Source organism: Rissa tridactyla, chromosome 4, assembly GCF_028500815.1.
Source record: "Rissa tridactyla isolate bRisTri1 chromosome 4, bRisTri1.patW.cur.20221130, whole genome shotgun sequence".
NCBI classification, from domain to species: domain Eukaryota; kingdom Metazoa; phylum Chordata; class Aves; order Charadriiformes; family Laridae; genus Rissa; species Rissa tridactyla.
The window spans coordinates 58,669,187-58,695,811 of record NC_071469.1 but is presented as its reverse complement, the minus strand read 5'-3'; the positions used below and the strand labels follow the sequence as shown (position 1 = coordinate 58,695,811).

At 42.2% G+C, this 26,625-nt stretch overlaps 2 protein-coding genes across 4 annotated transcripts in view; one reads left to right on the top strand and one right to left on the bottom strand.

Moving 5' to 3' along the window:
* Window positions 1-25,135, bottom strand: YY1 (YY1 transcription factor). 2 transcript variants are annotated; one of them, XM_054197753.1, is made up of 6 exons: window positions 24,197-25,135; window positions 14,529-14,691; window positions 4,893-4,953; window positions 2,220-2,378; window positions 1,670-1,740; window positions 1-1,080 (listed from the first exon to the last, which is right to left on the bottom strand). In XM_054197753.1, exons 1-6 carry the CDS (start codon window positions 24,891-24,893, stop codon window positions 942-944), a joined length of 1,290 nt encoding a protein of 429 aa, XP_054053728.1. In that variant the 5' UTR covers window positions 24,894-25,135; the 3' UTR covers window positions 1-941. The 2 variants fall into 2 exon arrangements, with proteins under 2 accessions (XP_054053728.1, XP_054053729.1); XM_054197754.1 differs by lacking the exon at window positions 1,670-1,740 and having other exon boundaries at window positions 24,197-25,129.
* The window catches only part of DEGS2 (delta 4-desaturase, sphingolipid 2), a 36,333-nt gene continuing 32,827 nt past the window's right edge, over window positions 23,120-26,625 (top strand). The window contains exon 1 of one of the 2 annotated variants that reach the window (XM_054197760.1): window positions 23,120-23,325. The gene's annotated coding sequence lies outside the window, so the exon portion shown is untranslated. Of the gene's footprint in view, window positions 23,326-23,363; window positions 23,451-26,625 lie in introns of those variants that run through there. The other variant, XM_054197761.1, reaches the window with a different exon arrangement.

The window sequence follows — 26,625 nt, the reverse complement described above, 5'->3', positions numbered from 1 at the left end:
TTCTTTCTTTAGGACCACTGTTTTATTGTTGCCCTTTCTATTACATGGGATGTACATATTATCAGGTGTTAATAAAAGGTCAGTGCCTGTACAATACATTCTACAACTGAGCACCACTTTCCGTAACTGAACAGGCAAAGAAATTACACTGAACATCAGCATCTGGCAGTATTTCTCCAAAAAAAGTGACTAAAATGGGTTTAAATTGATTAACACTATTAAATCACATCTAATATTTGATACTACATGATTTCATTACAGCTATACGATACAATTATACAAAATGTGTTAACATCAAAGAATACAACCAAAATTAAGATAGCAAACAAAACCTATATAACTTTTTTTTTCTTTACAGGAAAATACTTTTGAAGTATGCATGTAACTGCCCATTCTTTTAAAGAAAATCTACCGCAAGCAAGTTATCACCCTCCAGAAAAATCACACATAGCATTACTACGCATATCCCCAAAAAGTGTACAATATGCACACTTGGAATACAAAATTAAAAAAATTGTAAGCAACAGGTGAGCTTCATATTTATAAGAATGTGAAAAGAAGTCCAATTTTAGCACTGTTGTATAAAGAATTGTCTTTTTTGATGCAAGTTCATGAACTGACCCCTCCGGTTGGGGCCACACTTTACAAAACACCGTGTTCTTGAAACGGGATTACAGAGCAAGGTAGAGCATCTTAGCAACGTCACCTTAAAGTTTTTTTTGTTGGTTTTTTTTTTTTTTGCTTTTTATTTACTACTTATCAAAACACGTCCTTTAGGTTTGTAGGGTTCTTTTTTAAAATTCTTTCCTAGAAACAATATACAAAGGGGAGGCATATTTATTTCCAATTCATACTCCTGTAAGATGCTTTGAGTTCAAGAACTTTCTCTTCCAACTTTCACTGGTTGTTTTTGGCCTTAGCGTGTGTTAAGATGTGAGATTTCAGGTTAGTTGATTGCGCAAACTTCTTATTGCAGCCGTCAAATGGGCAAACATAGGGCCTGTCGCCAGTATGAATTCGCACATGTGTGCGTAAATTGAAGTCCAGTGAAAAACGCTTTCCACATCCTTCAAACGTACACTGTTGAAAGGAAAAGACATACTCCATTAGCTAATGAAATAGCACTCATTTCAATCATTGATTAAAACAATACTCTTCTTTAAATCACTAGACTGCACAAACATGAAGCTAGATGCTGAAGGTTATTGTAGGTGAAGCTGTGGACATCACTTGTAAACTGCATTAAAAATAAAATGAGCACTTCAGGTTGTTCTACCACAGTAGTATATCTGTTTTCACAGAGGGAAATAACTTACAGCTTGCAAGCAAACGCTTTCACTAAAAACACCTTTCTCTGCATCTAAAACAGTACTTTGCTATGCTGCACTAGAAAACAGAAATAATGTTTCAGGTCAGAATTTCCTCCTTTCAGTGATAATTTGCTCATTTTACCAGCTTTACTTTTAAGATGGGCTTGGAATACAAAGGGCAGCACATTTAGCAGTAAATACTCATATTTACCACACAGCAGATCCAGCATACACACATAAGTGAATGCCTCAGGACTGCAAATCAAGTTTCTGAAATAATTTATTTTTAAAAAGTCAACAGAAAATACGTATCTTAAACATGTACTGGAGAACACAGATATGCTCAAGACTATGAATACCTGTAAAGAAGATTTATAAGGAGTATCATAGGAAGTAGGCAGGGGACCTCTGGTGGCAGAAGCTCACGTGACTTGATATGAACGGAAAGAGATTCAGTGACTACCATCATTTTGCTAAAAACTGATTTAATACCCACTACTGAAAATTAGTATCATGAGTCAACTGAGCAAACAGCCCTGAATCTCAGTTGTCCACACATACTCAGTTGAAAAGATAATGAGGAGAAAGAGACATTTTCCTCACTCAGTAGTAACTGCAGACTTCATTTTTAAAGCAGGTAACTTTACATCATATTTTGGCAGATGTATATATATATATATATATATATAATTTGCTAATTTCTTAAAAAAAAAAAAGCCCACGGAAATAGTTAAATGATAGCCGAATTAGTTTCAGGGTACTTCCAATTTTTAGGGTGATCATTCAGTGCCTCATCTGATTTCAGAAAAAGACATAGTAACCCCAAAGTCATATGGAAGCTAGGTTACAGTTACAGTCTACACGTTTACCAAATGAATTGTGGTACTTATGTCTGGAGGTTAACAATACCTGAAAGGGTTTCTCTCCAGTATGAACTAGCTGATGTCGCTTTAGTTTCGAGCTCTCCACAAAAGCCTTGCCACATTCTGCACATACGTGTACTCGAGGGCCATGAGTGTGCAGGTGCTTCCTCATGGCAGAGTTGTCCCTGAACATCTTTGTGCAGCCCTTAAAAAGAAGAGGGGAAACTCAATTAGTAGATAAGCTAGTTCTGATAAAGAAGGTTTAAATACTTGTACTGTAGCAGATAAAAATGCTTTTATATCCTGAATATTTTCCTAAAAGTTGGCTCTGAAAATGAGACACCTTACATTTATTTAAAAAAAAAAAAAAGCAATACCAAGAAAACCAATCATTTGAAAAGTTGACAAAAAACCAACCAACCAAAAAACCCAATCCCAAACAAAAAACCCCAAAACCCTCTCCTCACTTAGTATCATGAACCAAATGCAGTAAAATGAGTAACAGGACAGTATCATGGAGAAGATGCAGCTGAATAAACCAAACAAAAGCAGTTACAGTTTCAGTGGAAAAAAAACAAAACAAAACAAACACAACCCAAAACAAAAAAGACAGAATGATAATTCACGGATACCTATGGTATATTCTTCAGTGTGCTATATTCTGAGTACTACAATATACTATATAGTCTCTAATATACCACAGATTATTCTAGTACCAATTTGTATGTGCACCACTCCATCTTCCAACATTCTGTCCACTTCCTTCTCATTCCTGAGAAGAAATGGAGCAAAAGGATTTCTAGCATGTGAGAGCTTACAGAAACTACCTTGTCCAAACTGGCAGCAGCAGATTGATCACTACCACCCTGAGATATAAAGAGACTGCCACTGCTTCCACAGTTTAAACCTATAAAGTGATACTAAATAAAGTAGGAGAATCTCTATAAGTTAGTGCCAACTCAACCTAAAAGCAAAAGCTACTCACATTAACTCAGGTACAGCATCGTAAATCTTAATCTGGGCTCCCTGCTGCATCAATAAAGGAATACTACTTTTGATTCCAGAGTACACTTAAGCCAGCAGCGACTTGGGGCTCTCTCTACCTAATCTTTGTATATATTTTTGTCACCTTTTAGCAACAATCAATAGACATCTATCATATGTTTTATAAATGTCTTCCTTCAAGGTTCAAAATCCCTCATGGAATCCTCTTCTCACAGAATCCTCTTAACAACCGTAAATTCTATCTGTACTCCAAGTGATGCTGTTTAAACAACCTAAATAAAACTAGTCTAACTTAAATAAAACTTAGTCTACCAACATCACTGTATCATGAGACGTAAAATTCAACAACGGAATCTAAAGGAACATTCAATTGCTAATCTTAAATTCCACAGGCTTCCTCTTTGGAAATAACTTTTTTCAAAACTAATAACCCCATTTAAATATGCTTTATTTCTTAAAAAAGGCGGAAATACCACCTTCAAGAAGAGTTCTCTCTTCAGGCACTAGAATTTCTTTGGCTGATTGAAGTAGTGTTGTGGCACCATTAATTGCACGCAACAGAACTGGGTGGGGCAAAGTGGCACCAAAATAACCATACCATCCACTTTTTTTTGCATTTATTTCAAAGCCTGCTTGCCTCTGACAGGAGCAGTTCTATCTTCTGCAATATTTTTCTTTTCTAAATTGAAGTCATAAATGCACAAAGCCTAGAAACACTAGAAGAGAGAAAATAGAAAGACAGAATATTCTTTTTTCCCCCCTGTTCAGATGAAGTTGAGGCCATGAAAAAGCAAATCAAAGAAATGAAGGCAGCGTTCCTCTGTATTGTAAGGAGTAACTGTTCCCGCATCTCCACATACTATACAATAAAAACATGACCTTGTAGAACGTGAAGAACTGGAAATCAATAAAATCACAAAGAGGAATTCAACAAATTCCTTAAGACTCTGGCTCTCAGAGAGAGGCCTTCTATTCATGCTCTCTGATGTGTACTATTAGCTATCTGCCCTCATTATTTGCTTAGGCTCACACTTATCTAGACCAGAAGCCAGCAAGATTGTATTTGTCCTTTTTCATTACAGACTAAGTCAGCTAACAGAAGCTCTACAAAAGCTGGATAATGCAGTAAAGCTAGATGTTACCAATCTAGGTGACTGGCAACATTTATTCAAGACAGAGGCTTCCCCGCTACCAGTGGATCAGAATCATATCTCCAAGATGCCTCTCTCTCTTTCAAGATGATGCACCTTCCAGTTTTGTGGAATGTAATTCAGAGTCTTCTAAAAATGCTGACTTTGGCATCTGCACCATAAATTGCTGATTCCTGATCTAGACTCCAAATCTGTCATAGTTTCCAAGCAGAGGATATATAGATCTTAGGAACGTACTTTGAACAGCTCTCAGAACATTCTTTCAAGTATGTATTCTTGAGTGGCAGGAAATCACAACAGTAAAACCAGCATGTTAGGGACTGTGCATCATGGTTACCAGAAGATTAGGGATGCACTAACCTTAAGACAAGGAAGGGGAATAATATATTATTCGGTGAAAGGTTTTTAAAGAAGCCTCTAAAGAATGATAACTAAAATACAGTTAACGCAGTGTAGTCCATTAAAAGTAGAGATATTTTAGTTATTCATTTTCAAGAGAAAACATCGACACAAAATTCTGGTCTACAAATTACTATTAGTCAGAAGCTGAGCAGTTCACTTACTTTGTGTGGACAAGCTATCGTTCGTGGAGCATCATCTTCTTTAATTTTTCTTGGTTTCATTCTTAAAGACAAAAAAAACCCAAAACCAACACGTTAGTAAAAAGTATCACAGACAGCTCTTATCCCCTACCATAACGCGTGCATTTATTCGCTAGTATTATGTGCATCAGTAGTATTCAGTTCAATATTTTCAAAACCTTCATAATAATATTAACAGCATAATTTGGCATGTGGAAAATTCAGCTCTTTCAGAAGGACCTATCAAATGCAGAATAAGACATTCTGCATTTAATTTAGACATAATTTGGATATTTGGATATAAATTTGGATATAAATAATTTGGATATAAAAAGACATAATTTAATACTACCTTCCTAGTCCTTTGAATATGTGGAAGTAGAGGGATTTTTTCTGACTTACACTAATTGTAATCAGGAGGTTTTATCTGAAAATTCCATTTTTGTTGTGCCAGTACCCATGTGGCCTATTGATCTTCACTTCCTCTCCATCCCTATACCAGGACATGAAGGACAGAGTAGCCTCCATCATTCTTCAGTATTTTCACCACACAAGACTTCAGAAGAAAACTCTACAGAAGCAAGGAAGGCAGGCAAGTTGTGGAATCCAAACAGTCAGCGTTAGGCACCCATTATAACCACAGAAATTGCATTTATTCTTACTTTTAGCTCTTGTACACATGGATTGCACTCTTGGCAACTGACAAGCAATCATCTATTTACTCTTGATCACTGATAGGGATCTTCACTGCTATGAGCGCACTTAATCTCCATCAACTACAAAAGGAGTCCAGCAAACTATTGCTTGCATGTGTTATGTGTTTCAAAGACTCCCAGTATAAAACAATGTTAGAACAGTCCTGCTGTAACAACCACCTGTCTGAATGCCAGAGAAGAGTCAGCTGTGTGGACACTATTGCAGGAAAACGCACTGCACTTTCACCTATCTTTATTTCTCAAACCTGTAGTGCCGTCTTTAAAAAAATCAAAAAGAAATGGCTTATCTCTACCTTATGGTGGGGGTAAGTAGGTGTAAATACAAGCACCTCATACAGCTGGAAATTCAGTTATCTAAGCAGTGAGATTTTGTGCATTCCAAAACTTTGTTGTAGCAGGGGAGCTAGTGTGTTTATGTGAGTTCCTGAATGACTTGTCCTGGTAATATGGTACCAGATAGTTTTGTATGACGAGGTAGCTACATATCATACCACATCTATAAATTAAACAAAAGGTTTTCTGGTGTACTCTCTAGTTTCAATAAAACAGATCTGAGTGGCTTGAATTTAACAAAAGAATTAGAATTATTAGAATCCCTATTCTTAGGAGAGGAGTCTGTTGCTATCCAAGACAGTTTTAATCCCTATGAGTTCAGTTCCTGGAAACAGATATGGAAGAACATGGTTGGGGGAACAGTGCGGCACACATGTACTTTTTTAAATGCATTTTTAATAATTCATCTGAGAATGACTAAACAGCCCCAAAAAACTTCTTAACATTCAAAACAATTTCCAAGAGCTGTAGGGAAAATAAGTTAAAATCCCTCCAATTCGACCACACAAGCATTTGTTTCCCCTTTTGTCTCCTTTGTCACTGCCGCATTCCCACATGTAAGGCTGAAATTCACTGTTTCACCTGCCTCCTTCATGTAGACAGGTGACAGAAGACAGCAATGGAAGGATTTGGGAGGCTGAATTAAAGCAAGAGCAATGAAAAACCTCCCAGAGAAGTCCTGAAAACTGGATCCAGGAAAATCTTCTTACATCTGCCAGTAGAGTCATATGTGATGGGAGAAGTCTCCTATGGCTCTGTAGGCTATCATTTGTCCCTCAAACAATCTGACTCCTCTCAGCATTGCAGACTGAGCGACCAGATCAGATAGTCTGAGTGATCACATAGGGACTAAAGCACTTGACAGTTAGCCACTTCACAGCCACAACATTAAAACCCAAGGATTTAGAAGCTGCATTTGTTCTTTTCTTTGAGTGGACACTTAGGAAACTCCTGCTGGCTCAGCATCTCCCGACTACACTGAATACGTACAGTGCTAAAACTGAAGAACAATGCAGTCTCCTGCATGGTTAAAAACACAGATGTGACAAGAATATGGAAGCTGGAGAGGATCATATCCAACAGTCCCCTCATTTATAGACACTAACAGCGCCTAGAAGATGGGTGTGAGGTATTTGTGTTGACAAAACTCCTCTCGCACCATCGCCAGCAACATACCTAAACATTTCATCAATTTAAGGGCAGAAACATCCTGAACACAGCAAACTGTATCTGTTCCTGTAGACCAGCCTCTTTATTACCTTAATCTTCCCGATAGCTTTTCTTTTTCCAAGACTACAGAGCAATTTAGATGACCTTATTCATTAGATTTAATTTATATCATCCAGTTGGAATACAGAATGATTGTGCTGTGTTTAGTTTACGCAGCCTCTTTAAGTATTAAATACCAAAATCCAAAAAAGTGACTGGGATTAACTGACTGACTACACTCCCCAGTGACATTCTAGACTGATAGTACTACAGGTACTGAGGCTACAGTAAAACACACACACACAAAAGCTTTCTTGCAGTACCTCTACAGAAAGCTTTCAACTACCCTTTGCATGGGCTTCTCCTTATCATATCTCTGTGATTTTTACAAAAAGAAAAAGCACAGAAATGAGCGTCTGTTATGCCACAATGGATGCACAGAAGAATGCTTTGACAAGACAGGACATGAGAGAACATATCACCATGGTTTAATGCCATTAGAGAACAAAACAACCTTAGGGGACAAAACCGGTGTCAAAACCACCGCCTTTACTTCTAACTCTATCAACTTGTTAACATTGACTGAGTCATTCCCCCAGCCCAAAACAATGCAAAAAACTCCTAGGCCCAAGATCTGTGTCCGTGACATCATCAGAATGATTAAAACCACTATTGTTCTGATGCCTTAACCGACCACCTGTAAAGGGAGAGACCAGACAGAAAAGGAATCACTAACAAGAGATGTGGTAAATAGCTTTAGTGGGCAGTGACTGCAATTTTTATTTTTTTTTTTAAACTTGGCCTAAGACCCCATTGATGTTGTGTTAAATCAAACTTGTAACTCTTGTGTCTTGTCTCTGGTATTAAGTCAATCTTTGAGAAAGAAATGCTGCAACAGCATCACCTGTAACAGGCTGCTGAAGTCGAGCGAGAGGGAGAATACCCTGGCCAGTGTAGTCAGGAAGCTGCTAGATCAGTGTTGTCAAGAAGCTTGAGGAACCAACCACAGCTAACTGGGAGGTCAGACACGGGACAGACTGGAGCTTCAACACACACCCTACATTTTTCAGTTCCGTGTCTGAGCAGGCACGTCACATTATGAGCGTCCACTCTGGAGTAAACTGACTTTTTCATTTTCAGGGTTTGTTTCTGAAGTGAGGTGTATCAGCCCAGCAGTAAACTTGAATGTAAGAACACTTAGTCCCTACTGACTACAAAATTATAAAAAAGTTTATTAGCTAACAAAGGTGCAGATTTTTTTTTATTTCTTGTGGGAGTATGGAAAGCGTGCACTTTAAGCTTAAAATGCAGAACAAGACTGTGTATACGCACGACATTCCACAGGCAACCAAGCTATTCAGGAAAACAGAAGCAGACAACAGAAGAGGCAGCAAACAGTGTCCAGGTTATGCCTCAGTGCCACAGGCAGCAAGATGCTGCTGGGCCCCTTGTACACTTGGATTTTTAAAAGCATGAGGGTACATACACCACGGGCACAGCTACAACAGATCATTTTGTCCAAAGTGTCATCTTGTTCTGTAGAATCCGTATGGGACAATCACTGAAAGAAGAATTTAAAGACTTACATATTCAAATGTATTAGAAAAAAAAAGATTTTGGTCTTACTTTAAAATTAACTTTCTGCAAAAGGAGACCAGACTAGAACTTGGGCTGTTGATCTTAATTACACTGTTGCAGGTAGCTCTTGCTGGTGGTTAGACTTTTGGCTCCCACCCAGTAGAGCATCTCTACCAGCTCCGTCCAAGTTTTCTTAGCCTGAAACATTAACCAAAAACAGATCTCTAACACATACCAGTACTTAAAACAGCTACAGACACACACGCTAATACTTCTGAAATGGCTGCCTTTGCAGAAAGTCAATTTACATGGCAAGACCAGAATTTTCGTTTCTGCAGTGAGTTCAGATGGGCCATGGGCCTGCAACTGCAGGCTAGCTAACTGCGAAAAACGGGAAAGTGTACCTTTTGGATCAAGGCACTGGGACGCTGCGATTGAAGGCTAAATCTGTTAACTTGTATTGGAGGGGCGGAAGGAGGGAATTGGGGACAGCAGAGGGAGCAGGAAGGTGTGCAACCCAATATCTTCACAGAATGAGCTCCATAAAAGCACACTCTCTTATCCATGCATAAAGAAGATTGAGTGGAATCACAGGTATTAAACCACTCAGTTCCTCAAAATAAAGAAAGCAACTCTGTCACTGTGCAGTATCAGAAAGTAACAGCTAACTGCCTCCTTTCATCTACACAGCTGAACTGAAAGAACTGTACCTTGACAGAACCAATCCCCACCCCAAACCTCTGTCAATCTCCACAACCTATTATTGTCCTGTAAATAGATACAATTTTAAAAGCTAGCCACATAAACAGTGTTAAGGCTAGGAATAAAGGAAATCCTTAAGTCAAAAGACAAATAAGTGTAGACTTTCCTCTTTGTTCTGTCATCTCCCTTTTTTGCCTCTGTTAAACTTCTGTGTTCTCACATCCTTCCTTCTCCCTCTATATGTAAATCTAACCTAAACAGCATTACTCTCTCTCAGGCAACTCCTCTGATACATCCTAGGGGTTTCTGATGACCAGCAGTGATATTCACCTGTGCTGATGACCACATCCCTAACAACAGATAGAAGAGGAGGAAGTTATTCTGTCAGCAGTGTCACTGCCACTTCTGATCCGTTTCCTCCCTCTGCCATTCCCCTCGTACTGCCCTGCTGAGGCAGAAATAACATGAATGTCATGGCCCCACACTGCTGAAATAATTCCTTTGTACTAAAGACTCCTAGAACTCGCTAGACTAGCTTTTGGATAAATAGACAAAAGGGGAGTGGCGCAAGGTGTCCGAGGAATCTATCTACAACGAAAGAGCCCACAGCCAGTGTCTTACCATGCTCCAGTCACAGGTAGGTAGGAAAATGCCATAAAAAGAAAAAGTTTTCTTTCACTCTGGCAAAAAATAATTACTCATTTTGTTCCAGTTATGAAGACTATCATCTGTCTAAACAGGGGAAGTGACCTTTGCAGCATGGTACAGAGCACGAGATTTTCACTCCCCCAAAAAAACCACTTTGGGTAAAGCAATTGTCAATTTACTGCCCTTTAAGCTTCTCTGTAACAAGAACAAAACCAGTACAGAAGTGTATACCTTATAAAGAGGCCTAAGTCATAAACCTAGGTGACCAGAGTGCTTTGTCACTTCTAAGAAGGGTGTCCGATTTCAAACTTCAATGCAATTTCCTCTTCTTTGTTTTCTATCCATTTTGGAAAGCGGATAGAAAGGGTGGGCAGTCCTCACCATGGCTCTCCTTCAGAAAAGGTACTAAGATAAAGCCATAGAGTTTTTACCACTAGGAACCATTACTGTGCCAATTTCCCAGCTGTAGCGTATTCCCCTCTTATTTGTTTTACTGATGTATCTCTTCTGCTGTCTTTAGCCAGTTCAGTCATGTATCTGTCTGGACGGCAAGAGGGAGGGAGAAGACAATCAGGGATATCCTTTTTAGTGGCTTTGTTTGAGGGAAGGTGCCATATGCGCCAAGTAGAAATATGTCTGCTACTTCCCCAAGCTTTTATTACCAAGCAGTTATGACTTCTTCACAGCTAACTACAGAATTACTTATCATCAATTTAGACTTGGATGAAACATTTTATTTCACTTGAAGGGATTTCCAGTGTCCCAGTCAAAGGTATCAAATGGGAAAGTGGTAATTTATTAGGTTTTACTTCTTTCTGAGCAGATCATTCACAACTAACGTTCCACATTCTGATATGATTGCCTAAGAGAAAACCACAATTTCTTTTTTTTTTATAGCATTTTTAAAGTGTGCTAGAAAAAATGCATGAGCCCTACAATCGAACCAAATAACTTGTAGAAGGTGATAAATTACACAACCAGGTATAATTTACGGTCATGCGTCTATGCATTACCGAACACATCTTAATGTTCTGACACAGCCTGTTTATTCACAGTTTTCAATAGTTTTAGAAAAGCATTTCCAGGAAAAGCTGTAAGAGTTCCAGTTAAGGGATCCTGATTCCTGCTCCATGACTCAACGACAAATGCAATAAAAAAAGTGGCGAAAGACAACTGTATCACAAGAGACACTGTAACTGCTCGCTCTGCTAATGCCACCTAGCTGCTGAGCAGTAGTGGTGTCCACTGCAGATGCTGAATTCCTACAGTTTTAATTATTTTTTTATTATGAATCGATGCAAGTGTCTTAGCCAATTTATCCTTAATCAAAATAAGCTGCAGAGTTATAAACAGTTAATCTAGTCCGGTTTTGAGTAGCTTATTTCTACAAATGTATAGTGAGATTCTTCCAACTACCTTAATGAAAACAGGAAGGCAACCCAAAACAACTTGCTCCCAACTGCATAAAATACATTTAGCAGACAGTTTTACTAGCCAGTTCACGTGGCCTGTGCATAATTTTTTTTTCAAGTCATCAGAATACGAATTTGTTATTCAAAACGTTACTCACAACACGTGATGTGACTTAATAAGTTTAGAAGTTAACAGTTTCAACTTCATGTTCCGCTCAAAGTTTCCATAATACAGCTACTGAGAACTTCAAAATTCTGAACTGTAAAGCAACCAGCAATGCTTGAAACTTTCACAGAACTTTACACGAAATAAACATGTTCTTTTAGCATGAGCAACTGTATTCCTAGGACCTCCAAACCCAATTCCAGCACATGTCTGCTCAGTTTTTTCTCCCAAGTTGCCCTGCAAGTTTTCTAGAGATACTGCACACAGCTACCTAGATCAACAAGACAACTGATCAGTATAAAAATGGGTTTGTAGATACCAATGCGTGAATTCATGTTATTGGCTAAAAGGAGTCTCTTCAACACGATATACTGCGAGAGGACCAAGACTTTAAAAAGCAATATTCAAACTCTAATACACCTCTATACACAATCATTTAAGATCTAACATACAACTAACACCATTTTCTTTTTCATTTTCCTCTTTTTCTTTTTTTTAAAGGCATGAGTAGGAAAGCTAGATGGTCATCGATTCTGACCAAGAAATCAAAAAGACTTTCTTAAAACAGAAGATGCTTTAAATTTTCACTTATCTACAATTACGCTATCAGAAAAATTCTTCGTAGGTTTTGGGCAACTTGGGGATATTGCTAAAGGTGATGTCCCCTCAAGTTGCTTACTCTACCACCATGTATTTGTCTTCTGACTGAAGTGGATTACATTTTATCTGCTGTACAGAAATATATTAACAGAAAAGAGACTGTACACACAGAACTCCATCTTTCCATCATTTGCTACGAATTCTAGCCCTAGAACTTCCTAGAATGTTCTATCATGAATAAAAAGTGGTAATTTTAAATTACTGCCAGTTGCCACTACTTTCGCAACAGAAAACTAACTAAAACCCAAAGGTGCAGTACATTTTACAATATTAAGAAATATGCAGACAGATCTGCTAGAAACGATCTGGTCATTTCAAGAAGCCCAAATCCTGGCAACCATTTCAAGTATTCAAACCAATCTGGAGAAAAATACTCAATATCTGCATGGAAAATACCCCATGAGAAACTATTTAAACTTCCTAACAAAAGATAGCTATTCAGTACTTAAACATTTAACAGAATCAAAGGTTTCAGCGTGTTTTAAAATAACTGAGAATACCATTCTAAGCATGTGATGAGCAGAAATGTCTAAGTAATGTTTTAGAATTAGAACACTATGTACACTCAGAGTATCACCTAAACATCTGCTTTCACAAAAAAAGAACAACTGTATTAAGCTTTCAGCAGGTCTCAGAGGAAAACACAATCATTTTTTCAACAAAGTAAAACAAATAACAATAGTATCAATAGCTAGAACCACCTACTACTTTATATAAAACCTTGTTTTCAGTTCTTCATGATGTGTTTTTATACATTTCCAGATCAGATAGCCTGAAGCAGGGAGCAAGCCCTGCAAAACTATCTTACTAGCAGCCTTCAAAATCCATAGTACAATGGCTTTACTGAAAATAACTACGGGATGAGGCTGTGCTGGCAATCCTCTGGCACAAACGCACTGAAGAGTAACAGAAAAAGCTTGTAAAGAGCAGCAAGACCAAAAAGGTGAAGCAAGAGTAGAGGTACACACTGGACACCAAGAACCAACTAACCAAGAAGCCAGACCAGAACATGTGTCAACAGTCCCTGCCATCTAGCAACTAGCTGAAAAACCCAACGGTAAAAAAAAAAAAGTGCACACTACTCCCTCTATTAGCTGACCCAGTAAGTAAGAGTAATAACACGTGACCATCCATCTGCTCCAAGTATCAGAATTGCACACCTGAACTCTGAAGAATAGCCAGCTGGTAACTGAAAAATTATGAAAATAATGAAAGTGAGTGTAGCTTCATACATATGTTTCGCTTTCAACGTAAGAAAAACTGATCATTGCAGCTGCAGGAAGCTAACAGTTGTGCTCAAATATTTGGAGACACCAGCATTAATACTGCCCATGCACTGAGTGGAGAAGCACTCCTTTAGTAATTACAAGCACACGCACACAAAGAAGGGGAGCAAGTAAATGCTGCAAAGGCCACCCTCACGTCACAGCTTCTAGGTGCCCAAGTGCAGTTCTCTGGTGACCTCACGGCTGCCCTCTGGTGGCCGCTCGGCAGCAGAGCCAGGGACTCTGCGGAGGCGGGGGGTGCGGGGGGGAGAGACACACGACACCTCGGTAGAACCGAGCTCCCGTCACTTCACCTCTATTTGAAAGTAAAAGTCACCTTGTAACTCAGGTCAACGTATTGATATGCAAACGAGCTCCAATTCTGATTCACTAGAGGAAAATCCAAGCAGTATAGTTATCAGTTGTGAAACTGCAATTATCACTGGCACTTAAAAGTGCAAGACACATGGCTCCATTAAAAAAAAAGAAGTTTAAGACCTACAGCTTAAGAAGAAGCAGGTGAAAAAGAATAGTAAGCGGCTTTACAAACAGAATACTGTAGTCTAGCTTTCCGGTACTGAACAACCTGAATGCAGCATTTCACTTATCCTTTGGTGCTGAAAAATCTAAGGCTACTCACAGGAAAGATATGTTCTGTCATGTCACGTCAAAGATGCAGTCTATCAATGTATTTAGGTCCTGTCTTACCCAACAAGAATTAAAGACAAGAAGTCACTGCTGAATATAAACCCCAGTTATTTTATCATGGTATCAGCTACTCTGTTGAGAATTAAGTCCCTTGTTTTAGAAAATGATTAAATGGAACAATAAGCCAAACTAAACCTATCATTTACTTTGCCTAACAGTTTCATAACTAAACCAGTGAAGAGAAAAAGATTTTACTTTGAAAATCCTTTCTTCCTACTTACCTAGCAAATTCAGCCAGTTGTTTGGGGTCTGAGAGGTCAATGCCAGGTATTCCACCAGGAGGAAGTTTCTTCCCTGTCATGTACTCTGAGTAATCTGGAGGAGAATTCTCTCCAATGATCTGCTCTTCCACCACTGTTTCATGGTCAATATCTTTTTTATCATCTGAAATACACAAAATACTGAATTCAATACATACTAAAGATCAAAACAGCATGTAAGTTATTAGGCTGCATCTCAGTACAAATTCACTATTGATGTACACCTGAAAGTATACACTGCACTTCCAGATTTCCACACTAATTGTAAGGAGCAAAAAGACATCCATCCAGTTACAGCATGAAGAACACAGAAAGAACACCGTGGGTGAGGAAAAAAAGCAGAGGTCGCGTATCTATTTGAACACAAACAAATAAGGAAATAAGTGGAACAATCCTATGAATGCTGGCTGCATTTGAGAGATAATGCAGTATTCCTAAAACAATGCCTAAATATTTAATTTCCTTAACCTCTTTTCAGGACAAACCTCCACCATACCCCCTGTGGATCTCACCAGCAGTCAGTAACCAAGCAAGCCTATCAGAGGAGTGGCAGATACTTACCGTAAGACGTTAGGACTACTGATCTTTACTTCAGAGTCTTCACACTTCCTTGACCTCCAACAGAAATGTCGAGGAGGGACAGGAAATTTAAAAATAACTGCTAATGGGCTTCAGCACCTGCCCATAAAACTAGAAGTTTTTCAACACTTGCAGACAGTCTAAAAGAAAGTAAAAAACTAAACAGCGTGCCTCCACCCCAAGGGGTTTCTTCCGTGGCAGAGGCCAGCCTAAGCTCTTTCCCACTGCACTATATAAACAGCAGATAGGGATCATTCAGACCTCTGATCTGCACGAACACCAGCTAAGATACTGCTATTTTATCTGCTCTAGAGCTCCTCCTATGGATTTGTACTCAAGGACTGCGCAGAAATCAGATGGAAGACCTGCTGTTGATGCTACTCACATTCAGACCTCAGAATATGCCAAGACACAATGTTTTTTCTCTCCTCTTGCTATTTTATACCAGAAACCAGAGTGACGCAAAAGACAGAAACATCCACCTATATTCCTCAGTGCAGTACTCACACCAGCACCAAGCCTATTTTCCACCCTCCAATACACCTAGGAAAACAGGCGTATATATGATTGTAACTACTCAGAACTAAATGTTAATAAACTTGCCACTACACTACTTCTCCTACCCTGTGTATGGGGAGGAGAGTCTACAAATCACTTTATACGCAAGGGACTTGCAAAGTCAAAGTATTTACAAAAATATCAGCAAGGTTAGTGTTATGGGTAGTGTTTAAGGAATGGAAATACAAGGTGGTAGGACAGAAATAGTTATTTCCCCAATTTAAACAAAAAAGCCCAAACCCCCAAACCTTAAGGCAGAAAACAAATGAGGCCACGTTTTTCTTCCCCCCCCCCCCCCCCCAAATTAAACAGAAACACAGGAAGTAACATCACTCAGTAACTTCAGTTAGGAAAGAGAGGAAAAGACATATGCAAATAAAAGAAATATACTAAGGACAAATTTCTATTCAATTTGTAATGCCTGCTTCTAATGTTTGCCACTGAGCTATTTCTAGAAATGTTACTGCTAGTTTGAGGTTTAATCTGATCTACCAGATCAAATAGCAGTTCATGTGTATGTTCCACGGTGAAAGAGGAAAATAGACTCCAACACTGCAAAGACAGGAGTGTTAATAAAAAAAAAAATACTATCTGTAGCATTAAACCGGGAATAAACTAAAAAAATGACTATTTGGACATTTTTAAAATTCTAATCTAGTTTTCCATTCACCACACTACCATTCAGTCTTTACCAGTGCTTTAAAGAAAGCAACTGAATTTACCTTAAGCAAGGATTATATGGTAAGTTTCACAGCACCTGCAGGAGTTACAAATTCAAGTCAATAAACCTCCAATTTGGCAACAATTTGTTCTTCTAAAGAGCAAAGCTTGAGTAAAGATAATTAGCAATGCCTACACAGACAGAAAAGACATGATGAAGCTCAGAAGAGCACTGAACTTCTAGAACACTAAAAGTGATGCCTCTTCCACGCTGCAGACTAGAATGAGATCAGCTGCCTTCAATGTAGCCATATCACGAGTGACCCAGAACTTCCAGTTTGACTTTTTGATGACATTCAGAACAGAAACAATTTTTCATTTCCTGCCTCAGACCAGATGCATGAGTCAACAGGGAAATTTAGTATACGTTCTGTAAGCTCTTCTTTCCTTCCCTAGCGTAAAGGCTCCTACAATGCTTTCTTGCTATTGGAGGGCCAAACTGAAAGTCGCCTTCAGTGCCTTCCCGAAAGGATGCCAACAGAAATCAATTCTACAGGATACTGGAGTAAAACAGGAAAAACCACGAACATATTGCTTTGGTACAGTAGAAAATGAGAGAGAGTATCCCTTAATATATTGGCAGTTATGTGAAAAATAAAAAATAATAATAAAAAAAATCAGATTTTCCTATACCAAAAAAAACCTATCTCTACAGCAGCACATACCTGCAGTTTTAAAAACTAATTTGAAGCAGAACAGACTAAACCAACACCATATAAAACATTTATCTGAAAGTGTTTTGTCAGCCTAACATCCTCCAAGGTAGAAGACCTGGTTCACACCAAAAGTCAGATACTTTTTCAAAAGCAGCAGCAGACTTCAGTAGCTTTTTAGTATTCAGACCATCCTATGACAGTGTCATTTCTCATTGAGAAAACAAAACAAAAAACCCCACACGCTTTTTTGGAAGAAGTTTGGAAGAACTTCACTTATGTCCCCTATGCACAGATTTATCACAAGTTTATTTGCAATGCCCTACCAACCTGGACTAGATAGCTCAAAGTTTGGAGGGTAAAGTCCAAGCAAACTTTCACTCAGGCTGAGAAGTTAACTAATATTCTCACTGCAAACAGGGCACATTGGACTGCTTGATGTTTTCTGCCTTCAAGCAAGTCCTGGTGCCCTCTACATCCAATTGTTTCCCCCTTTTCCCTCTCACAAAGCATCAGAAAATCAAACACACTGCATCCAAAGCAAAGCAAAACACAGAGACACAACCCTGAAATTCTGGTGACAGCTCTGGAAAAGCACAGTACGAATAAGGCATGGCAACTCCATGCAGCTTATGCCCATGCCAAGCTAATCTGGATGCCACCCATGCAAGCTAAATATGGACAGAGCCAGGGAGCCAGTCAGGAAAAGGAAATTAACTAATATATACTATCTCACCTGCTTTGTTTTGTCCCTTAAAACACTTGACAGTACAGCGTACTCAAATATAAGGCATGCTGCTTCAGTGTGTATTTAGCATTATTTTTATAGATCTAGTGCAGCTTTCTGTAAGGAACTCGAACATAATTTTAGTCCCGTCTTCTGAAAGATACTGAAGATGTGAATGCATGTCGATTAGTTAACCACTTTATCTTCACAAAAACATGCACTACCAGTCACTGTAATAGCTATGCTCAGTATTTATTTGTCTTATAAAGCTGCAAAAATACTGATTTGTTAGGGACGCCACAGATACTCCCCACCCCCCCATCCCTCCGTGCCCAATTACATTAAGATAGATACTTAGTCTAAATTGGGTTGTTCTATGTACCTGTTTAGGACATACCCATACAAATCTCCATGTTCAATGTCCCTCCATCTGCACTTCTCTCTCTACACAGGCAATACACATCTTGAACTGGATTTACTTCTGCACTTCAAAGCAAGTACATCAAACAACATTTTTTACTAAAATCAGTGAAAGTTCAGTATTTTAGCCAGCCATATCTTTTGACTACCACTTAAAACGTATTTCTACTGGTGAAATAACCAGAAGTTTTAAGAGTACCAAGCCCAAGTACCAACTGCAGTAGGAAGCAGATTACTGGGATAAAACTAGTAACTGCAGATTCCATGTAACAGATCAATGACAAAACACGGTACAATCTGTTTCCCAAGACTTTATTTCATGTAGTTCTAGAATAGTATTTATAAGATGACCCCCTTAACTCTCAGACCAAGAAGGCCTATCAGTATTTCTGCCTCAGTTGTTCTCGATTTCAGCTGTTGTACTCCACTTCTAGATCCTTAATTCTCCAAGCCACCCTCCTCCTCTGTTACAGAGCAGGGAGGACATATTGTTATTCAATTAGTTTTCCCCCCCGTGGAAAATCAGGAGTGCAAAAGGGAACTCAGAAGGTACACTTGGTAGCAAGGCAGTGAAACCTAATCCTATAGCTTCCTCCCCAAGGTACCACATTTAAAGACATTCTGCTTACTAACTAAAAGGATGAACATAATTTAAGCTTCAATTTTCTTTTTATGATCACATGGTTAAATACATTTGTTTTTAGGAACAGCTGAAATGCAATTGCATGATAAAGGATGCATTCGGCAACTGTGCAGTACCAAGGCACTGTGGTAACAGCTTGGTTATTGCTACCACATTGCAATCTCCTCAGGCAAATTAGTTCATTGGTCATGTTTGGAAGCAAAGAACTGTAATTAGCTTGTTAAATAATACAGTTATTTAGCAGACACTTCTGAATGTTAAATTCCATTTGCACAGTATGTCATTTTTCAACCTAATCGGCTGCTAGGTTACTTTCCCTCTGATGTGCCTTGCACACAGATGGAGAACAGCTTCTTCTTTCCCCGCGTCACCCATCTCTTATTTCACACTACTGAGACATGAACTGACAAAACCACCGCTTCTATCAGTAGTCATCATCTGACTTCAACACTTGTGAGACATTGTGCTGAAGCACTATGACCTTCTGAATCATCAGCATACAAGTGACATGGACCTTGCAGGGAAAGATCCAACAGAAAGTTAGAGAATTCTAATTTGAAGACATGGGCAAAGAGGCAACTTAAGCACAGTTGTGTATTTTACTTTCAAAACTGAAAAGATATTTAAAACTGCTGCAGGAAAATATCTACCTCATCCTCTAAGGTTCACTAGCAAAAACATCAGGGCAGACTCAATGCTTATGGATACCAAAAACCCATATCATTGCCTTAATCGAAGTCAGAAACAGATCATCATCTTGGTATTTTAAAGGAACCTGACAATCACTTTCTGCTGCTGTTATGAAAAATTTTCATAGAAGCAGCTCATTACCTATCTGTCATCATAAAGAATTTTGTCCATACAGGCCCACAACTGAACTAAACGACTCATCTATCATTTATACTATGTCAGACAACTAGTCAGACAGCAGATTGTTATTTTTCTCACCCCTGCAATCTGACAAAGTCAAATGAGAACCTCTTATTTTAAGACATTAGAAGGTGGGGTTTTTTAAGAGGTTTTGAAGAACCTTCTAGAAACCCAACATAAACCCCTTGAGTTTCCAAATACGGGTCCACTGCACAGGCTTCCTAGATTATCAAGACTCATGTTCCAACCAAACACACAACTTCTGCATCTTTGTCTTTCCATATATCTAGGAATAAGATACTTGAGCAGTTTAACATTTGTAGGCAATGTTTAGTTTGGTTGTGCTATTTCAGCCCAAAGCTTGCAGACCATCCATGATAAAAATAGTTTAAGTCAACATCTATTTCAGGTGTTGACAGAATCAAGAGTCATTACCTAGAAGGAAATGCAGTTGCACTAATACATTTCTCCCCCTCAAAATTAAGCCCCAGCTGCTTGAAATCCCAGCATTTGTTGGAGCCAGCATTTCAGCACCACCTTCCCAAATGCTCCTGCATCTAAGAATCAGATTTGCAAGCGCGATCTGACAAAGAGATTTCTAATGATCCTTCCTCTCCCCCACCACTATTGTTTACCCAACCTAGAGTCAGTCACTAAAGAGAATAATTAAAGCTGAATCTAGCAAAGGCACAAATAAATTCCACTTCATAAAAACAATTTTCCTAGTACAAATTGGGGCATCCCACTTGGAAAGCACCATTAACTATATACAATTGTTTAAATTCCTTACAGGATACCCCAATGAAAATAACGAGGATAGGTATTAGTATAGAGAAAACACAGTATAGGAACATGATTAAAGTATCCACCATATACACTTCTTCAACCCTTTCAGAAAATAGAATGTCTTTGTTCAGTTCCTATTTTCACACATGAAGAAAGGCAAATAATTCCATTCTGAAGATCTGGAAAGCTAATCTGAACTAGAACAAAGCATTCCTGTTCCAAACTAAACACTTAATTAAAGTAATCATAGGTCACAAGTTGGATATCACCATAGATACCAAGGTGATAAGAGAAGTTATGGTAAGTCTAAACCGTTGCCAACAACAATACTGCAACTTCTAAGTAACCCCGTAACAAGACAAGGATTGAGCAGTCCTGTTTTATCACATTGCTATATATTTCACAGATTATTTCTCCACGTTTCAAGAGGTGCTACCAGACTTGTTATATTCATTTATGGACAAAGACTTATGACTGGCTAAATTTGGTACCACCCGTGTATAAGCTATAAAATAACAGCACTAGAAAACAGTAACAAGTAATTAATTCACATTGTCTTCCCACACTGTGGTGAGCAAAGTGCCCTTGTTCCCAATTCAAATACCCAAGGACAGCAATATAGGGCTCATTGTTTTATCCTGATGCATGGCCTTATTTACTATTCATCTTTTGATAACCTTTTTGCTAAGCGTTTAAACCACACAGTCAATCACATCAGTGTGCAAGCAAGTCTTTAATTATGTCAAAATACAGAGGCAAAACTACTATCTTTGTTCAAAATAAAGTATGCTCGATTCTGCAGGGAAATTTTAGTACAACTGCCCTTTTGCAAGCCAGTAGTTTGTTCTGTTTGGGTTCCCCCACCCCCCCCAATTTGCTTCTTTTGGAATTTTTCTGGCAACTATTCCCCCTCTAAAATTGCAGAAAATAGATAATGAAGCCCTGGCATTTGACCACTTCAGACCACTTCTATACCATTCAATAAACTGTGTAAGAGGCATAAAAGCCTACCCAGTAGGCTCAGTAAAACTTCACACCGCTCTTAACTGAGCAGGTTATTAGCAAGGGCTGTTAAGCTGGGGCGTGTGTGTGGTGGTGTGTGCACGCATGCACCCAGGGAGGGAAAGTCAAACTTTAATACTTTTCATTTGCGTATTTATTTTGCAATTTTGCCTTTTTTTTTTTTTTTGGGGGGGGGCGCTTTTTTTGGCATTAAAAGTCAAATCAGAATAGGTATTCTGCATCACGGATATAATTGAGTTGAATGTAGCAATGCAATTCAATCTCCAGTAAATTACAAGTGGCTATCATTCCCACTGAGCTTGCATGGTCATGCTCATAAAGAACAAAACCACTGAAATCAATAGGGCTACCCTGATGTAAAAGTAGTGCATGCGGGAAGAGAATCAAGGGTATTGATTATACACATGCTTCACTTCAGTTGAGTAATAATCGGCATGCAGAAGCTCTAAGGAAGCATCCTATCAGGCACTCTGAATCCCAGAATGCAAATGCATGCTAGAAATTGTCAATTGATCTCAGTGAGGTCCTGTATCCTGCCAGCTCATGAGTCATCCATCCACTTGCATTCAGCTATCTGAGGTTGCTTCCACAGACCAGGAGAGTATAGTAGTTCCTATTATCTTTTTTCTTTCTTGGATGGTCAATTCTAAGAAAAAAACCAACTCAGCAAGTGGATTTATTCAGGTTTCATACAAGGATACACAGAAACCTATAGAACCCCACCCTACTAAACAGTAATTGGGAAACTCTTAAATGAGTTAAACTCATTAAAGAGTCTTAAACTCTTTTCTGTTCATCAAGAAGCAGGGAACTTTGATCAGATTCATTGGGCTGTCAATCGACTATATACCAAAGGTGTCATATACTCTGTCGAACTTGCTAAGTAATTGCCTATATTTGAAAAGAGAGTAAAAAATCAGCATCACCATTCTTTCCATCTTTCCAGACAAATGAATTCAGCCATCCAATACACTTTTCCTTCAACACTGCCCTTTCTAACAATTACTGGTCATTCACAAACATCACAGAGAGCAAACACTTCAAACTACGTCAGAAGCTTTAAGAGTACTGCTATCTTACTAAACTCTTTGAAAAAAATCAAAAGAACACAAAAATTATGATATGCAAGACAGATTACCAACCTACTATTCAAAGACCACACGCCAATTTAAATATTACATGAACTCACACTAACTGACTGCATTTTTCTCCCACATTTACGTAACTTTAGAACAGAACTTTGACCACAGAGCCTAGCTGCCAGCAACAGATTTGTTGTAAAAAAAAAAAAAAATTAATTAAAAACCCAATGTGCCACAAATAACACTTTTTTTGCTGACTAAACACTCTTCCCTCCCATATTTTAAAGGGAAGGATCAGAAAATCGTGGCAGATAAAGTAAGTGCGAAGCGCAGGCGCATGTCAATTTTATTCCAAGCCCCGCAGATACTCTAACACATTCGCAAGATTTTATTCCCTTTAAGAGACACTCCCACAAAAAAAAAAAAAACAAAACCCAAACACCAGCTCCTCAAAAAACACATACAGTCTCACACAAGCCGGACTCCCTGCGCCTGTTTAAAGCTTTAGGCCCAGCCGAGGGAAAGCGGAACGCTCCCCGAGCGCCAACCAGAGATTGGCTCCGTCTCTCCCCGCCGCTCCCCGGGACGGGTGCGGGCTGTCAGACCCCGGCTCCCGACAAGGCCACTTCCGAAGGGCCGGTTGTTTGTGGCCGCCCCCTCCGAGGCCGGCGAGAGGAGCCCCCGCGGGGGCCAAGAGGTGCTTCCCCCCCTCCCCCTCCTTCCCCCGGCTTCGGGCGGGGAGGACCCACCCACACCCCGCCTGGCCAGCGCGGCGAGCCGCTGCCGGGCGGCCCCGGGGCCCACCGGGCGAGCTGTAAAACGGTATTTGGGGCAGATGGCCGGAGAACGGGCGGCGCTGGGGCGGGCGGTTCTCCCCCTCCCCCGACATAACGGTCGGGGCCCGCAGCACACGCCTCGATGCGGGGCCGCCGCCCGCCCTCGGCGTTAAAACGCGGCCCAGAAGGGGGACGGGGCGGGAAGGGAAAGGAGCGGCCGGCGGGCAGCCGGCAAGGCAGTGGCGGCCGGGGAGGGAAACGGGGGAGAAGGAGGACAGAGGGCGGCGGGGGGGCGGCGGCCAGGGGAGTGAAGGAAGGGAAGGGCGAGGGGCAGGCGTGGAGCGAGCGGCGGGGAGCGGCGGCGGCAGCAGCGGCGGCGGGGCGGGGACCGGGGGGGAGAAGCGAGGAGGCTGGGTTCGCCCCGCACCCTGCGCCCGCCCGCACACCCCGCCTCCCCCTGCTGCAGAAACTACGCCATTGCGGCCTAGTCCGGCAGCCAGCGGCGCGCTGCCGCCCTCCCTCCCTCTCGCACCCCCCTCCGCCGCCATCTTGGCGACCGCCGCCATCTTTCCTTCCCCCCGCCGGAGCCGGGCAGGAGCAGCGGCGGCAGCAGCGCAGACCCCGCCATCTTTTCGGGGGAGCCGCCATACTTGCCCTGGCGATGAACATGGCGGCGCCCATCACACACATCAAAACATGGCCTCCCTTCAAAACAAAACTGTCCGAGCCGAGCCGGGCAGCCGCCGGCGGGGCCTGGGGCCCGGGGAGGGTGGGGTCCGGCCGCGCACTTACCCGAGGCCCACATGGTGACCGAGAACTCCCCCTCCAGGGTCTTGATCTGCACCTGCTTCTGCTCCCATTTCCTGCCGCCGCCGCCCTCGGCCCCGCCGCCGCCTCCCCCGCTCAGGTAACTCTTCTTGCTGCTCTTCTTGCCGCTGCCGCCCTTCTTAACGCGGCCTCCTCCGCCGGCCGAGGAGGAGCCGCCGCCTCCGCTCTTGCTGCCGGCGGCGGCCACGGTGACCAGGGTCTGCTCGATATACTCGTCCTCCCCGGCGGGGGCCGGCACCGGGATGAGGATCTGGTCCTCGAAGCCGTCGTCGGCCCGCAGTCCGTCCGAGTCGTCTCCCCCGACCACCTCCTCGCGGGTCTGCACCAGGATCACCTCCTGGTGGTGGTGGTGCAGATGGAGCTGTCCCCCGCCGCCGCCGGCCGCGCCGCCGCCCGCCCCGCTCGGGTCGCCGTCCGAGACCAGCGGCTGCAGGGCGATCATGGGCTGGTGGTGGTGGTAGTGATGGGGCGGGTGGTGCGGGCCGCACTCCTCGCAGCACTCGTCCTCGTCCTCCTCTTCCTCGTCCTCCTCGCCGCCCACCACGGTGGTCTCAATGGTCTCCACCGGGATGGTCTCCACCTCGATCTCGTGCAGCTCCACGATCTCGGCCGGCATCTCCGAGCCGTCCGTGGCGATGTACAGGGTGTCTCCCGAGGCCATGGCGGGGCGAGGCGGGGGGAGAGCTCCTCCGCGGGCGGCGAGGGGGCTCCGGTCCGCTCCCCTCGGCGGATGGTGGGGCTCGGGCTCCTCTCGCTTCTCCTCCTCCTCCCCCTTCCACACAAACACCAGCTCCTCGCAGCCAGCGAGAAGGAGGGAGGCAGCCAGCCGCCAAATCCCGGCTACGCTCCCTCGCGAGACTTCCGCTGCTGCCGCCGAGACGGACCCCAGCCCCGGGAGGCCGCTGCCGCCGGGGCCCGCCCCCCGCCGCCGCCAAACGGCCAATGGCGTCGCGCGCCGCGCCCTACGCCTCACCCCGTAGCCTGTAGGGGCGCGCCGTGCCGCAGCGGCCCGCCCACACTTACCGCCGCCGGCCTATCACAGGGCGCTGCGGCCGCCGGGCGCGCCTCCCGGCGCTGAGCAGCCAATCGGCTGGCGGCCGTCTCCCTCAGCCGCCCCGCCCCTCCTTCCTCGCCCCGCCCCGCGCGGAAGCACCGCCCCGCCGAGCCGTCCTGACCTCAGCCGGCGGTGGCTCCCCGAGCTACCGGCAGGGGGCGCCACAGCAGCCCGGCCGTTAAAGGCCGGCGCGCGGCCCTGTCAGCGCTGAGGGGGCTTCGCGCCTGAAGCGCGGACCGGCAGCAACGGCCGCTCCCGGGCGCTTCTCAGCCGGGAGAGCTCGCCCCACGGCCAGCTGAGCAGCCGAACCGGGGCCCAGCCCTGCCCCGGCCGCCGAGGACTGTCGGCGGGGTCCCTCTGCGGGGCGGGCGGGCCCCAGCGAAGCAATCGCCGGAGGGGGGCTGTCGGCAGGGTCTGCTTGTTTGAATTGTACAGTCGAACTGCTATTGGTGCTTAGGGATTTTTCTTTCTCCTCCCTTTTTTTGGGGTCAATTTTATATGTTACATGTTTATATATTGTGTAGATCACAGTGCTTTCCCACAGGCCTTGGCTGAAAGCCGGACGCGGACCAGCCACTGGCTTTCCGGAGCGTTGGCTCCTCGCCTGTGGCAGAGATCGGTAGCCAGGTCGCTGAACTCAGTTACCCAGAAGCAGAGTTTAAAATAAGTAATAACATTGTAATTCAATCACTGCACGAAATTCCAGTAGGTGAAGTGATCCCCTGCATTTAAGATGCAATTACCAAGTGTAGTTATTTGCTTTAATTATTAACACATCATTCCGTTGCTCACCAAAACCCCTCAAACACCAACAAAACAGTACGTGCTCTGCAAATGCAGCAGCTTTCTGCTCCAGCCACGCTCCGCTTACTTCCCCTTCTGCCAACTGCCACAGGACATCCCTTCCTTACCCCGCAGAGGGAAAAATACCACTCGTTAGCATTTTGCACTCGTTTATCTTGATATGAAGAAGCAGATGCAAAAGCATTTACAAGAAGGAGACGCAGAGCCATGGGCTGGGGCTCCTAAGATCTCATTGTGACATGTTCTCAAAAGGTAGTGATGAAAAGGCCTTCAAAAGGGCTGTATATTATCTTCAGTCAAAGATTAATGTCCTGGTAGCTCTGCAAGCATTTAAATATGAAAAAAAAAAAGAAAGTTGGTTTTGGTTTATATGAAATAAATTAAATGCGACAGAATGTAAGGATTTTAAAACAAGTTAAAGCCTCATAGGCCTTCAGTACTCCTGGCAAGATCATCTCCTGTTCCTCATTCCTTCTTTTTTCTGCTAACACAACCTTTCCTTCCCCTTGTATGTTAAGCTGCTATTAACTACAAG

Bases quoted from the DNA above. Each gene is read 5' to 3' on its own strand.
- YY1 (XM_054197753.1), bottom strand. From the start codon at position 24,893: ATGGCCTCGGGAGACACCCTGTACATCGCCACGGACGGCTCGGAGATG. The intron at 4,954-14,528 runs GTAAGTAGGAAG...TTTGTCTTTAAG, and splicing joins CAACTGGCTGAATTTGCTAG to AATGAAACCAAGAAAAATTA. The intron at 1,081-1,669 runs GTATTCATAGTC...TCCTTTCAACAG, and splicing joins CTTATAAATCTTCTTTACAG to TGTACGTTTGAAGGATGTGG.